We start from the raw sequence: 12,362 nt of genomic DNA, 5'->3' as shown, positions 1-12,362 counted from the left end.
CACATTGGTAGGGCATCTGCCTTGCATGCATCCAACCCTGGACAGACCCTGATTCAATTCTCGGTATCCCATATGGTCCCCCAAGCCTGCCAAGAGCGATTTCTGGGTGCAGAGCCAGTAATAACACCAAGCGCCACCAGGTGTGACCCAAACCCTCACTCCCACAAAATCAAACCAAAAGATACTAAGAGTCTATTTATGAAAGAAATGGAAAGTAATGTTCTGTAATAGAACAAGTGAGCTATGAGGTCAAACCAGATTGGTTGGGCCCTAAAAATCAAGTCTTGATTTACTCTGGATTAACTCATGACTAATCTTTCAATTAAAGGTATAATGATGAATAACAACATGGTGATCAAGAAGCTGAATAGCTGAATATTAAAGAAAAAAGTAGAGGCTGGAGTAATAGCAAAATGATAGGGTATTTATTTGCCTTGCACACAGATGACCCAGGATGGACCCGGGTTCAACACCCCCGCATCATGAACATTTAAAAACTCATATTTGTGATCAATTAAAACACCCACGAATGAAGTTAATGTTAAGCCCAGTCTTTGACTTGATTCTTAGTATTTTTATCTTACCAGCCCTCCCAGCCCACCTCAAAAACACCCAACTGCACAGCTATTATGAAAGCAACCAAACTGATGGCTGAAAAAGATTTAAAAAAATGTTTTTGAAAGAAGAAGTCCAAAAGAAAATACTGGCATATAAATCTCAAGCACTAATCTGAAATTTAAAAAAGGGGGCGGTATATAAAACTTCTCACCATGATTTTCTTGCTTCTTGGCTCTAGGACTTCTTTGTCTAGGACTAAGTATAAATCATTTACATCTTGGGGGTAATGTATCCCTAAGCAAGCATTATATAGGAATAACGTGAAACAACTTACCTCTTCTTATATGTACTACTTAAGGAGTCAGCCCAAAATTATGCAAACAAACAAGTGAAGCTATTAAGCTAAACAAGATGATTAAAACAGAGCCCTTAAATCTACAAAAGTCAAAAATTCGGGACCAGAGTGTTAGCACAGTGGTAGGGCATTTGCCTTTCACACTGCGACCCAGGACGACCTGGGTTCAATTCCTGGTATCCCATATAGGTCCCAAAGCCTGCCAGGAGTGATTTCTGAGCACAGAGCCAAAAGTAACCCCTGAAAGCCATCGGATGTGGTCCAAAAAAAAACAAAACAAAACAAAAAGTCAAAAATTCAAAATACTAAACATGTTCATTTCCACTGTTGTAAGAGAGCAGACAGATCACTATTGCTAAAATCAATCCTCTGGTTTAAAGTCAGGCTACATTTTAAACAAAAAAACAACTTTACAAAAACCTTTTATTTTTAAATTGAATCCAAATTATTGCCTTTTTTCTTTTATTGCCATGGAAACCATCTGAAAAGAGTCAGCCAGCTTCACCTCTGACTCCAAGGATAATTTATCAATGCTGAGTCATGACAAATATTCTATATACAGACTCAATACCATCTTTCTGATTCCCTGACCCCCTTGTCAGAACTCTAATAATCTTTAAAATAAAGTCTTCTCCTTTTCAGGGTTAGAGAAAGAAGCCACAGCTAAATATAATTTTTTTACCAGGTCTTGCTGATATTTAAATAAGATAGAGATCCATAATGCCAAGAATAGAGAGTAACATTCTAAGAAGGAAAAAGAGGATTCATAGAGATATAAAATAGAGATATAACACTTGTCTTGCATTCAGGTAATCTGGGTTCGATCTGCAGCGTGGAATGCAGCCCCAGACAAGCCCAGCAAAGAATGCTATTTGAGCATAGAGTAAGGAGGAAGAAGACAAGGAGGTGAAACAACTAATATATTCCCAAATTAGAACCCCCTTGAAATCAGAAAACTCCTCAAATATGCATGCTCCCTACAGAAAATTAACAAGGACAAGAAGCAATGTAATTGTTGAATATAGAAAGAGTTCATTACTATATAAAAATACATTCCTAACAAGAAGTGATACAGATAAATAAAATATCATCTAATTGATTTTATAAAAACAGTATGCTAAAATTTTAAAGTTCTGGGGGCTGAAGCGATAGCACAGCAGCAGAGTGTTGGCCTTGCAAACAGCCGACCCAGGACAAACCTGGTTCGATTCCTGGCATCCTATATGGTCCCACAAGCATGCCAAGAGCAATTTCTGAGCGTAGAGCCTGGTGTAACCCCCTAAGTGCCTCTAGGTGTGGCCCCAAAAATAAGATAAAATAAAAATTTCAGTACTGAAATAATTTAAGAAATATTTCAGCGATAGCACATAAATGTATATGTATATATGTATCCTTGAATGAGGACTGTGAAATTAACTAATTCTCAAAGTACTTCCAAAACTATTGAACTTATAGAGAAGTGAAATACAGAGTAAGGAATCCTAATTGCTATTTAAATAGTTTCCTACTTGGATAGCATCTTCTTACCGTCTTTGCAAGTTTTTCCGTTCTCCAGAAGTTTGACCCCCGTTGGACAAGCACATTGATAGAAAGGCTTGACTGGAGACATCAAACACAAGTGGGAACAACCACCATTATCAGTTCCACATGGATTTGTAGCTGGCAAATATAAATCACACTGATTAATACCAACGGCTATGAATTACCTCCTTACTCAATACACAAAGGTTAATAATCATAACATGAGTATCTGTGATAAACTAAATTATTACCAACTGTCATTCAGGTGTTTAACTACCAAATCATCTGCAAAGAAGGGAATTAGTAGGGATTTACTCAATATTTTGTAAACGAAGTGTAAAACTCAAGAAATAAAGTAGGAGATTTCTGTCCTTTAAAGAAGAAAAAAAGGGCTAGAGTGATAGTACAGCAAGTAAAGCATTTGCCTTCAACATGGCTGACCAGTGTTCAATTCTTGGTACCCCACATGATCCCCTGAGCACTGCGCCAGGGGTAGTTCCTGAGTGCAGAGCTGCAGGTAACCCTGGAGCATTCCCAGATGTAGTCCAAAAATTAAGAAAGGAAGGGGGCTGGAATGATAGCAAACGGCAGGGTGTTTGCCTTGCATGCAGCTGATCGAGGACGGACCCAGGTTTGATTCTCAGCATCCTATATTGTCCTCCGAGCTGGCCAGGAGCGATTTCTGAGGCCAGCCAGGAGTAACCCCTGAGCACCGTCAAGTGTGGCCCAAAAACCAAAAATAGGAAGGAAGGAAGGAAGGAAGGAAGGAAGGAAGGAAGGAAGGAAGGAAGGAAGGAAGGAAGGAAGGAAGGAAGGAAGGAAGGAAGGAAGGAAGGAAGGAAGGAAGGAAGGAAGGAAGAAAAAGAAGAAGAGAGGGAGGAAGGGAAAGGAATGAAGACTCTGGTTGGTATGCCATACAAAACAAACTAAAATAAATAAATAAATAAATAATACAAATAATAAAGCCAGCGCAATGGCGCTAGAGGTAAGGTGTCTGCCTTGCCAGCGCTAGCCTAGGACAGACTGCGGTTTGATCCCCCATCGTCCCATATGGTCCCCCCCCCCAAGCCAGGAGTGACTTCTGAGCGCAGAGCCAGGAGTAACCTCTGAGGGTCACCGGGTGTGGCCCAAAAACAAACAAACAAAAAAAATACAGATAAACAGAAAACAAATTAAGAAAAAACTTCAAGGAGGATGAGAATATAACAGAGGTTTTGAAAGAAAAAAATAGTAATTTTTTCTTTTTTTTTTTTTTGGTTTTTGAGCCACACCCGGCGGTGCTCAGGGGTTACTCCTGGCTGTCTGCTCAGAAATAGCTCCTGGCAGGCATGGGGGACCATATGGGACACCGGGATTCGAACCAACCACCTTTGGTCCTGAGTCGGCTGCTTGCAAGGCAAACACCGCTGTGCTATCTCTCGGGGCCCGTAAATTTTAGCATAGTAAGTCTATGATTGACCAGAGAGATAATATGGGTGGAAGGTGCTTGCTTTTTCCACACTGCTAATCCTGTTCAATCTTTAGCACACATATGGTCTCCCAAGCACTTCCATGAGTCTACCCTGTCTCTGAGCACAGGGCCAGGAGTGAGCCCTGAGCATGCCAGGTATAGCTAAAATACAAAACAATTATATAAACACTTAAGAATCAAGTTTTGTACACCAAAGTCTGTACACTGGGCAAGATAATAAAATACACAGTGTAAATGGAGTTGTCTGTTGATGAACAGGACTAAAGCTGAATGAGTACAAAGAAAGAATAGCTGAGGTTACTGAAAGTCAAGGAAAGCAGTAAGAATGTTGAAAAATTACCTTGAAATGAATATGGAAACGATAAGACAAAATGGATTAAAAGAGAGAAATTGAAGATATAAAAAGATATAAAAGAAAAAAATTAAACAGAGGGGCAGAGCAGCAATACAGCAAGTAGGGCATTATTGTCTTGCACATAACTGGCTCAGTTTTAAGCCCTCCCTCCCACCCTCTCTCTCTCTACCTCTCTCTTTTTGATTTTTCGTTTTCGGTCACACCCGGCAGCACTCAGGGGTTTCTCCTGGCTCTGTGTTCAAAAATCGCTCCTGGCAGGCACAGGGGATATTTTTATGGGATTCGAACCACCTTTGGTCCTGGGTCGGCCGCTTGCTAGGCAAACACTGAGCTATCTCTCCAGCACCAAGCCTTTGCTTTATGTATCATACATAAATCCCAAAGTACAGCCAAAAGTATCCCTAAATACAGTAAGGAGTAAGCCCTGAACACAGCCAGCTTTGGCATCCCCCAATCTCTCCAATAAGAGAATAACACATCTAACTGCAGATATAGTGAAAGATGAATATTCAATAGTAAATTTAAATTTTTTAAAAGAAAAGAAACAAAAACCCAAAATTCCTTAACGTGAGAATAAATATTTTATGTAAGAATAAAGTAGGGCCTGGAGAGATAGCACAGCGGTGTTTGCCTTGCAAGCAGCCGACCCAGGACCAAAGGTGGTTGGTTCGAATCCCGGTGTCCCATATGGTCCCCTGTGCCTGCCAGGAGCTATTTCTGAGCAGACAGCCAGGAGTAACCCCTGAGCACCTCTGGGTGTGGCCCAAAAACAAAACAAAAAAACAAACAAACAAAAAAAAAAGAATAAAGTAAATATTTTCTCTCACAATAGTAACTCATACATAATTTTTTTTCAGAGCCAGTCAAATTGAGCAGTGGGGGGGTTATATACCAATTTTTGTGATACTAACGTTAATAAGTTCTGATAAACCACTGCCATTGGACCAGCCACATAATTATTTTTATAGACATATGATCACCAGATTCCAATATATTATTATCAATATTTGACTACCTTACTACTCCAAATGGAAGGATACACAGCAATGCATAACCTAACATCTTTTTATTTTTTGGCTATAGACTGCAATCTAAAATACTCTCAAACACATGCCAAAATTTTATTTACACATAAGTGCCAAACACTTAACATTCTTGACTCATGTTAAATCTAATTCTAGTACTCTCTTATAAGAAGCTGTGGTCAGCAAACACAGCCCAAGACACTGTAAAGGTTGACCAAAAATAAAAGCAAAACTGTGGGTGGGGGGCAGGATGAAGTAAAGAAAGTTTAGTAAAACTAAAGTAATGCATAGTAAAGTTTAGGAAGGTATTTTATTCAGTCAATTGAAATATTTCAATTCTGCAGCTAGATTAACAATGGTTTTCATTCAAGAAAAGTATTAGTTTTCTTAATACAGACATTAGAAATTTTATGAATAAGAAATTCATTTTCTATAAAAATATTAGTGTATATAATTAACACTTTCTCATTTTATTTTCTTCTCTACCTTCATAATACCAGCCCCAAACAAAGGAATAAAATGGTCTCCAATGATAGCTATCAAGCTACAAGTTTATCAGGCAGTTGTTCAAATAAAATTTATTTTTATATTTTCCCTATTTTTTAATTCTCTCCTACAACCTTTAAAGATGTCCTCCCTCCGCCTGTCCCTCTCTAAAGTCAAATATCAAAATAGCTACAAACTCATTCCAACTTGGAATTTTAAAATCGAGATCACTTACCATTTGGCTGCCTCTGTTGGCTGAAGGCATGTATATCCATGGGAGAGAAGATGTTAGAATGGATTTCACGCAGACCCTCGCCAGTGTACTTGTTGCAAGCCAAAATGGAGTGAGTATTCCAGTCAGTCCAGTACAGTGTGTCCTCAAATAATGTCAGCGCGAAAGGATGTGGAAGGGAACCTTTAACAACTGCTTGCCTATTAACACAAAGAGAAAAATATAAACATTTTCAAAGTTTTTGCTAAAACTTCCTATTTTAAAATATATTTATAATACATAAATATCTTTATCATACATAAATATCAAGTAACAAAATTTCAAGTCCAAAGCACAATGAAAATTAATCTCATGGTAAATTAATATATATTTTTCATGGTCTCTAAAACCCCAACCACAAACTTCTTCTAACTTGGCATCGGGTCCCAGCATCACTACAAGTTAACAAAAAGAAGGCCCAACTATTAACACTGTTGTTATCCCATCTCTGGACTCCTATTTTCTATCCTTTTAAGTAGTTCATGTTTTCTAAGGGAGACAAGGAAACACAAAGAAAAATTCCAGGGTTTACACAGTTGGAACTAGTAAGCTGATTAAAATCAGCAATGTTTCTTCCTTTCTTGATAGAAGAACAAAGCACTTGAACCTCCTTTTTCCATCACTTCTTCTGGTTTCAATAATTGAGAATAAAAACATCCACCAGGCTAAAAATGCCCTGCAAATCCCAACCTCATTCTAGCAAATAATCACTTCACAAATGGTTTTCTGTTAGAAGTCTATCAGCACAAGGAACCCTACACTGGCATAGTGTTTTCCTGAGACAAAGCAGATACAAAATTTCACAAGTGACTCAGATGATTTAAAAAATAAAAATAGTTGCAGGTCACTCAATAGGCTATGATCAAGTCTTGCACACAGAAGACACTTTAGCTCCAGGACTCCACAAAACCACATGCTCCCCTGAGAACTTTGAGACAGAACCCCTTGCTGGAAGCTGCCACTAAATACTGTATGATGTGGTCCCCAGACCCAGAAAAAAACGAAAATAAATGAATCCAGTCAATTTTTTTAAAATCAATAACAAGACACAGAGCTTAGAGAAACATGGAGACATATAATTAGTAAATAATGTTTTGAAACAAAGTATCAAAAAAAGTAATAGCCTTTTTTACTTTATTAATGATTATTTTCATAAATAGTCCAAGAAGGAAAAAGAGAATCAGAAAGTTGAAAGGATAATATAATATTATTAAGTCCTTCCTTGAGGCTAAGAATAGGCTATTAAATTCAAAAAAAGTAAAATCATTTCTAAGTAGAATTAGTATCTACTGCTAGAAATAAAATGTGAATTCATTTATTTGTTTTTTATGACTACCCTTCCTATTCCCTTCAATTTGTTTCTGTGCTGACTGGGGAGGTGAGAGGGTCCCACCAACTTGGCAGTAGTAATCACTAGACTCTCACATGTAGTTACAATGCTCACCTGGGGTCAGACAACTGGTGGTAGTGTGTGCACACTTTTGTTTGAGCTGGCAGTTACACATTTAAATGGCAATGTTGACCCAAAGCTCCAGTGTACCAGAGAACACACTGTTCTTTGTGGCACCAGATCACATTGCCCCAATCAAATCTGAAGGTCTCACAAAGACAGGGCAGACACTCTACTACTGTACTATTTATTCTCCAGGCCTACAATCTAAGGTATACTGAACAATTCTAAATACATTAAAATTTGTATACTCTGTGTGGCTAATTTTAGATAGTAATATCAATAAAAAATTTAAAGACTATATATTAGAGAAACATAACTACATACCAGATAAACTATATATGTTAGAACCTTGTACCTATTTTTTTTTTTGTGGTTTTTTTTTTTTTGGGTCACACCCGGCAGTGCTCAGGGGTTATTCCTGGCTCCAGGCTCAGAAATTGCTCCTGGCAGGCACGGGAGGACCATATATGGGACGCCGGGATTCGAACCGATGACCTCCTGCATGAGAGGCAAACGCCTTACCTCCATGCTATCTCTCCGGCCCCAACCTTGTACCTATTTTGCCAGCCTCCCACTAGTTTTCTGCTTACATTGTTAATTCTCTCTTCCCTAAAATTATTTTTCAACTTCATTTCCCAAAAAGAAGTGGTATGAAAATAAGTACAAAAATACTTTTAAAATGAGTACTAATATTCATTACAAAATAATTGTTATTTATAGGAATGTTAGTAGTTGATATCCAATATAAAAATAAGCCCTACAGTTCAGACCAAAATTCACATGACAAGACATAAAAATCATTCTGCAGTTACCAAGTAATGCTGAAAAATAATTTTTAGGGGCCGGGCGGTGGCGCTAGAGGTAAGGTGCCTGCCTTGCCTGCACTAGCCTTGGATGGACCTCGGTTCTATCCCCCGGGCGTCCCATATGGTCCCCCAAGCCAGGAGCGACTTCTGAGCGCATAGCCAGGAGTAACCCCTGAGCGTCACGGGTGTGGCCCAAAAACAAAAGAAACCAAACAAACAAACAAAAAGAAATAATTTTTAAAAAATATGCAGTACTTCATGAACCTTCTTAAAGAATTGTAAATCACAGTCTGGAATGTAGCTCAGTGATAGATTGCATAACCTTACATGTATGAAGCCATGGGTTTGACTCTAACAACTAAGCAGAAAAAAGAAAAAATAATGGAGAATGGGAATGGAGAGGAAACAATAATCACAATTGCCACTGTGACTCTGTGATACTGTGTATTAATCTCCAATACAACATGGTCTTCCAAGCATCTCATAATATAGTACTGGAAGTGACTCCCCACAGCAAGTGTGGCCAGGTCAATCCCTGACACTGAGGGCCGCCCACCCAGCACCTGGTCCTATGGACCTATCCTTAGACTGCTGACCTGATTGGCTGAGAACTGTCTGGAGGGGATAGATCTTTCACACACACCCTATCAATTACATAATCAAATCCTGGGGGATATGAAATGGGGAATCCTAAACCTACAAAATTCTTCAAATGTTATTAAATAGTTAAAATTCAGGCATTAAAAAATAATCTCCCTCTCTACAATATTGGCTTATAATATATTGATGATACACCAGATCTGGTTTTAAATGATATGTATTTATATGACTTTTGCAAGCTTTGTTTTACCCATCTGCACATTGAAGAGAATGATTAACCTCCAAATGAAGATTAAGTGACAATATATGAAAAAGCACTTAGCACCATACTAGATGCTTAACAAATGTCAAACAATTCCTCAATTTTAGGATATATTTTTTCTTTTCTTTTGGTTTTTGTGCTATACCTATCAGTGCTCTGGCCTTTTTCCTGATTCTGCACTATGGGATCACTCCGGCAGGGTTTGGGGAATGATATGGGGTCCCAAAGACTAAATGGGGTTGGCCATGTGCAAGGTAAGTGCTCCAGCCCTAAGATATAGTTTTCAATGATTTATTATTTCTGAAATGTATAAATAGGTCACATTTTATAAATAAAATGAATATTCTGTGTAGTAGTTTTTTTATTTTTTATTCTTAAGTATTTAGTTATTTATTTATTTTTAATATCTTTATTTAGGCACCATGGTTACAAACAAGTTTGTAGTTGGGTTTCAGTAACAAAAAGTACACCTCCCTTCACCAGTATAACCTTCCTGCTACCAATCCCCCCAAATCTTCCTTATCCCCCACTTCCTGCCTGTCTTTGAGACAGAAATTATTTCTCTCACTCATTATCATTGTCATGATAGTTGGTATAGCTATTTCTCTAAGTGCACACACCAATCTTTGTGGTAAGCTCCATATCATGGGCTGGTCCTTCCACTCCTCATCTCTATCGTCTCTAAGTATTATTAGTATATATGTAGTAACATTTTTAATTGATTAAAAATCCTAGCATCAATAGTTTATTAGAAGTTAATAATACAAGCTAACCTATTTATAGTCCCAGACTTCATATAATATATATGCACAATTAGGTAGACAAAGTAGACTCTTTGTGAATGTTTGATAAGATTATATCTTCATCTTGGGGCCGGAGAGATAGCACAGCGGTGTTTGCCTTACAAGCAGCCGACCCAGGACCTAAGATGGTTGGTTCGAATCACCAGCGTCCCATATGGTCCCCCATGCCTGCCAGGAGCTATTTCTGAGCAGAAAGCCAGGAGTAACCCCTGAGCACCGTCGGGTGTGGCCCAACCCCCCCCCCAAAAAAGATTATATCTTGATCTTAAGTATATAATTAATAGAACTGAAAGAAAAGCATCAAGAAGGCCATCGGTCATTTTTATCAGTTTTTGGTGATTTGTCAAGCCAATGATATCTTATTCCTAATATTGGAAATAACGATACATAGTCCTAACTTGTTGACCAGGGATATCAACAACAAAATCAGCAGGCAGAATCAAATTTCAGCTCTTCAATGGTAAGCAACAATAATAAAGGGGACTTAAAAAGGTGTGGGGGGGGGGGGAAGAATCTGTAGCATGGAGACCAAAGAAACTGAGGCCTTCAAGATGCTATAATTTAGTACTAATGACCTTGGAGCAGCATTTTCTTCTTATGTCTGTCCTTTTCTGCCACTTCGACTGGCACCCACCCTCTCCTCGAGCTCCCCAATGCCATGCACACTTGTGACCTTTGACTCCAAACCTGGCAGGTGCCTCTTTTAAAGTTCTGGACCAATTGGACTTATCACACCTATATGTATTTTCTGCTCTTAGCTACTTACCAGAAAGCTGGGCACTGTCCACCTCAGAAATCCTCAATTGTGTACAGAATAAATCTTGCCGAAACTTGTGGCAAAGCAGTAATGTCACAATTCTGACATATGGACCTAATCATGGAAGGGCGCTTCCCCACATCTCAGTATTTTAATATACCAAAGGCAACAGAACTTTTCAAAAACCTTCAGTGTGCTTTCACAAGACAACAGAAAAACTAGGTCACAAAACCAACATGGACAACATTCACAACAAAGCCACGTGAAAAAGCAGTCCAAAAAAAGGATGGAAACTGGTACCAGCACTTCAGCATTAGGAGTCAGAAACAAAATTATTTGGTAGAAATAGAAAGAAAACACATCCAAACACTGCTAGAGTGACAATGGTGGCCCCCAACCATCACTGCATTGTTCTTGGGAATGTCCCCTGTTCAAAAGAGTAAATACACAAGACAGACAAAAATGGGAACCCTGGTAAACAAATCTGAGACAGCTGCCAGAGAGTTCTGGTCACTCCAGGGTGAATGAATACAATGAATCCATAGTTAGGAATGAAAGAGTTATCACACCTTAATCCTCTGTAAATTCCCCAAACTGACTTCCAGGGCTTTCTTCCAGATAAAGTCCCACACTGAAGATAAATTACATAGAGCAGAATGAAAAGTGAGAAAGTTAAGTACAGAGAGACAAACGGAAAAATAAGGTATGTATAAAAGTAGAAGCAAACAACGCCAGAAATTTTCAGAAAGCAAAAAGCCAAATTTCTTATACGCACATTCTGTAAAGTTAGAAGGCTAATTATAAATTCTGCCTTCTTCTATAAACCAAAGGAAACAATTCCACATAAAAATAAGAGGGCCAGAGAGATAGCACAGTGGTAAGGCGTTTGCCTTGCAAAGTGGCTGACCCAGGACCAATGATGGTTCAAATCCCAGCATCCCGTATGGTTCCCTGTGCCTGCCAGGAGCTATTTCTGAGCAGAGAGCTAGGAATAACCCCTGAGCACTGCTGGGTGTGGCCAAAACCACCACCACCCCCCAAAAAAGAAAGAAAACAAATATATTGCTAAATGTCATTACAAAGCTGATATTAAAACGAATTATAAATAGGATAATAGTATTTTTACAAACAGTAAATGTATATAACATATGGAGTTAGCACTAAAAAAACTCTAACAGATTTCAAAAATACCTACAACATGTTAAGATAACATACTAGCCATTAAAAATAACACAAATTAATTATCTAAAACTGAGGTGATAGAACCAACGAAAAGAATTACAAAAGAATCACTGTTGGTGTCACAGAGAGATGACAGCAGTAGAGTGCTTTTGTCTTGCTCACAGCTAATGGATTTCCAGCACCATAAATTGCACCACCACCACCACCACCACCTCCACCCCCGCCCTGCCAGGAATGATTCTCTGAGCATAGAGCCAGATGTAAGCCCAGAGCATGGCCAAGTGTGATCCCAAAATCAAAACAAAAGAAAAATCATCTTTAAAGCAAATTATAAAGTAGAAATGACAAGAGAGAAAACACTAACCAAAGAAATAGAAGGTCTTTCATGAAATCTGGGTTTGATCCCTAATAAAGTAGAAAATAAAGAAAATGGGACTGGGAAACAACTCAAAGAGCC

General features: G+C 38.5%; 2 protein-coding genes across 2 annotated transcripts in view; one reads left to right on the top strand and one right to left on the bottom strand.

The window, feature by feature from the left end:
- BORCS5 (BLOC-1 related complex subunit 5) overlaps nucleotides 1-12,362 on the top strand; it is a 714,757-nt gene that overhangs the window by 487,613 nt on the left and 214,782 nt on the right. The gene's annotated exons all lie outside the window — the stretch shown is intronic.
- The window catches only part of LRP6 (LDL receptor related protein 6), a 138,395-nt gene that overhangs the window by 68,217 nt on the left and 57,816 nt on the right, over nucleotides 1-12,362 (bottom strand). The window contains exons 4-5 of the mRNA XM_049782908.1: nucleotides 6,007-6,203; nucleotides 2,441-2,572 (exon numbers count right to left, since the gene is read on the bottom strand). Coding sequence (XP_049638865.1) covers nucleotides 2,441-2,572; nucleotides 6,007-6,203 — 329 coding nt within the window. The remainder of the gene's footprint in view (nucleotides 1-2,440; nucleotides 2,573-6,006; nucleotides 6,204-12,362) is intronic.

The sequence above is a fragment of the Suncus etruscus genome, chromosome 11 (assembly GCF_024139225.1).
Source record: "Suncus etruscus isolate mSunEtr1 chromosome 11, mSunEtr1.pri.cur, whole genome shotgun sequence".
In the NCBI taxonomy this organism is placed as follows: Eukaryota; Metazoa; Chordata; class Mammalia; order Eulipotyphla; family Soricidae; genus Suncus; species Suncus etruscus.
Note: the sequence above shows the minus strand (reverse complement) of the source record. Positions and strands in the feature narration are given on the sequence as shown.